Source organism: Dendrobates tinctorius, unplaced genomic scaffold, assembly GCF_039654945.1.
Source record: "Dendrobates tinctorius isolate UK_male_01 unplaced genomic scaffold, ASM3965494v1 ptg000366l, whole genome shotgun sequence".
Lineage (NCBI taxonomy): Eukaryota > Metazoa > Chordata > Amphibia > Anura > Dendrobatidae > Dendrobates > Dendrobates tinctorius.
Genome location: NW_027362032.1, coordinates 1,935,966 through 1,937,822, shown reverse-complemented (window position 1 = coordinate 1,937,822; position 1,857 = coordinate 1,935,966). Strand labels below are relative to the sequence as shown.

Here is a 1,857-nt window from a genome sequence, read left to right as displayed (position 1 = left end):
GCACTACTAATTAACAGCTGTTACATTACCAAACTAGGGCAGTCCCTATAGGAGAAAAACAACAATTATAGTGTATTGTCACATACTATCTATTCCTGACACTGGAGGGGCTTATAAACTTACGAATTATACAGTTTGAAGCCTGGGATCTGCCAATATGGGGCTAGTTTTCTGACTGTTTCGGATAACATGATAAATGATTTCAGTCTTTTTGTCTAGTCTCGCTTGAATACAGGTCAATATTAAATAGTCTCCTGATGAGTCGCCTTTTGTGAGGACGATGAAACCCATTGAAATGAGAGGCTTGGAGAGTGAGTGTATATACGTCACCTCACCCTATATACTGAGATGTGGGGTATATGCTTTTTCTATTGGTCACCTACTGACTAACCTTCAGGGGGTCAATTATGGGTATAGATTCACATTTGGAATTAATAAAGTTTAGTTTTATCCTTTTTTTAGCAAACATGAGGAATGACAAGAGACAACCCATTTAAGAAGATTCAATTTTGGTTAAAACTATTCCAACATTATGAACATAAAAAAGGCTTCTCCCCTGTGTGACGTCTCTGATATTTATTAACAGTTGATTTCCTAGTAAAATATTTCCCACATTAAGAAAATGAAAAAGGCTTCTCCCCTGTGTGACTGCTCTGATGTCTAACAAGAAGCGCTTTCCGGTTAAAATATTTCCCACATTCTGAACAGGAAAAAGGCTTCTCTCCTGTGTGGGTTCTTTGGTGTTCATCAAGATTCCCTTTCCGGTTAAAACATTTCCCACATTCTGAACAGGAAAAAGGCTTCTCTCCTGTGTGAGTTCTATGGTGATCAACCAAACTTTGCTTCCAGTTAAAACATTTCCCACATTCTGAACATTTAAAAGGCTTCTCCCCCGTGTGAGTTCTCTGATGTCTAACAAGAATCATTTTCCGGCTAAAATATTTCCCACATTCTGAACAGGAAAAAGGCTTCTCCCCTGTGTGAGTTCTATGGTGATTAACCAAATTTGATTTCTCATTAAAACATTTCCCACATTCTGAACAGGAAAAAGGTTTCTCCCCTGTGTGCGTTCTGTGGTGTGTAACAAAATGAGATTTCTCATTAAAACATTTCCCACATTCTGAACAGGAAAAAGGCTTCTCCCCTGTGTGCATTCTGTGGTGTGTAACAAAATTAGATTTCTCATTAAAACATTTCCCACATTCTGAACAGGAAAAAGGCTTCTCCCCTGTGTGCGTTCTATGGTGAATAACAAAATTTGATTTACGTGCAAAACATTTCCCACATTCTGAACATGAAAAAGGCTTCTCACCTGTGTGAGTTCTATGGTGAGTAACAAGCAGTGATTTACGTGCAAAATACTTCCCACATTCTGAACATGAAAAAGGCTTCTCCCCTGTGTGAGTTCTATGGTGAGTAACAAGCAGTGATTTATGTGCAAAACACTTCCCACATTCTGAACATGAAAAAGGCTTCTCCCCTGTGTGAGTTCTATGGTGTCTAACAAAATGTGATTTATGTGCAAAACATTTCTCACATTCTGAGCATGAAAATGACTTCTTTGCTTTAGGAGCAGTTTGTTTTTTAATGCCTCTTTTGTGACTTTGATTTTCCTTAGTAGTCAGTAATGAATCAGGAGATGGGACCTGTTTCATAGGATCAGATGACAGATCTTTGCTGTGAATATTTGATGATATATCTGGAGTAATAGCAATCACTTCAGTTGTGTCTTGTAGGATCTCAAGATCATCAGATTTAAAAATTGAAGATGTCAGCTGTCCCCCTGATCTCCTGGTACAGTCATCTGCTAAGATAAAAACACAATTATTTTTAATAAAATATCCTTGAGTTTTATAT

General features: G+C 37.7%; 1 protein-coding gene across 1 annotated transcript; it reads right to left on the bottom strand.

Moving 5' to 3' along the window:
• Positions 1-561: 561 nt before the first annotated feature.
• Positions 562-1,655, bottom strand: LOC141075634 (uncharacterized). The gene has a single exon (XM_073562740.1). The coding sequence runs from the start codon at positions 1,653-1,655 to the stop codon at positions 615-617; it is 1,041 nt and encodes a 346-aa protein (XP_073418841.1). The 3' UTR covers positions 562-614.
• Between the last annotated feature and the right edge of the window lie 202 nt (positions 1,656-1,857).

Excerpts from the sequence above, each read along its gene's own strand:
- LOC141075634 (XM_073562740.1), bottom strand. The coding sequence starts at position 1,655 with ATGAAACAGGTCCCATCTCCTGATTCATTACTGACTACTAAGGAAAAT.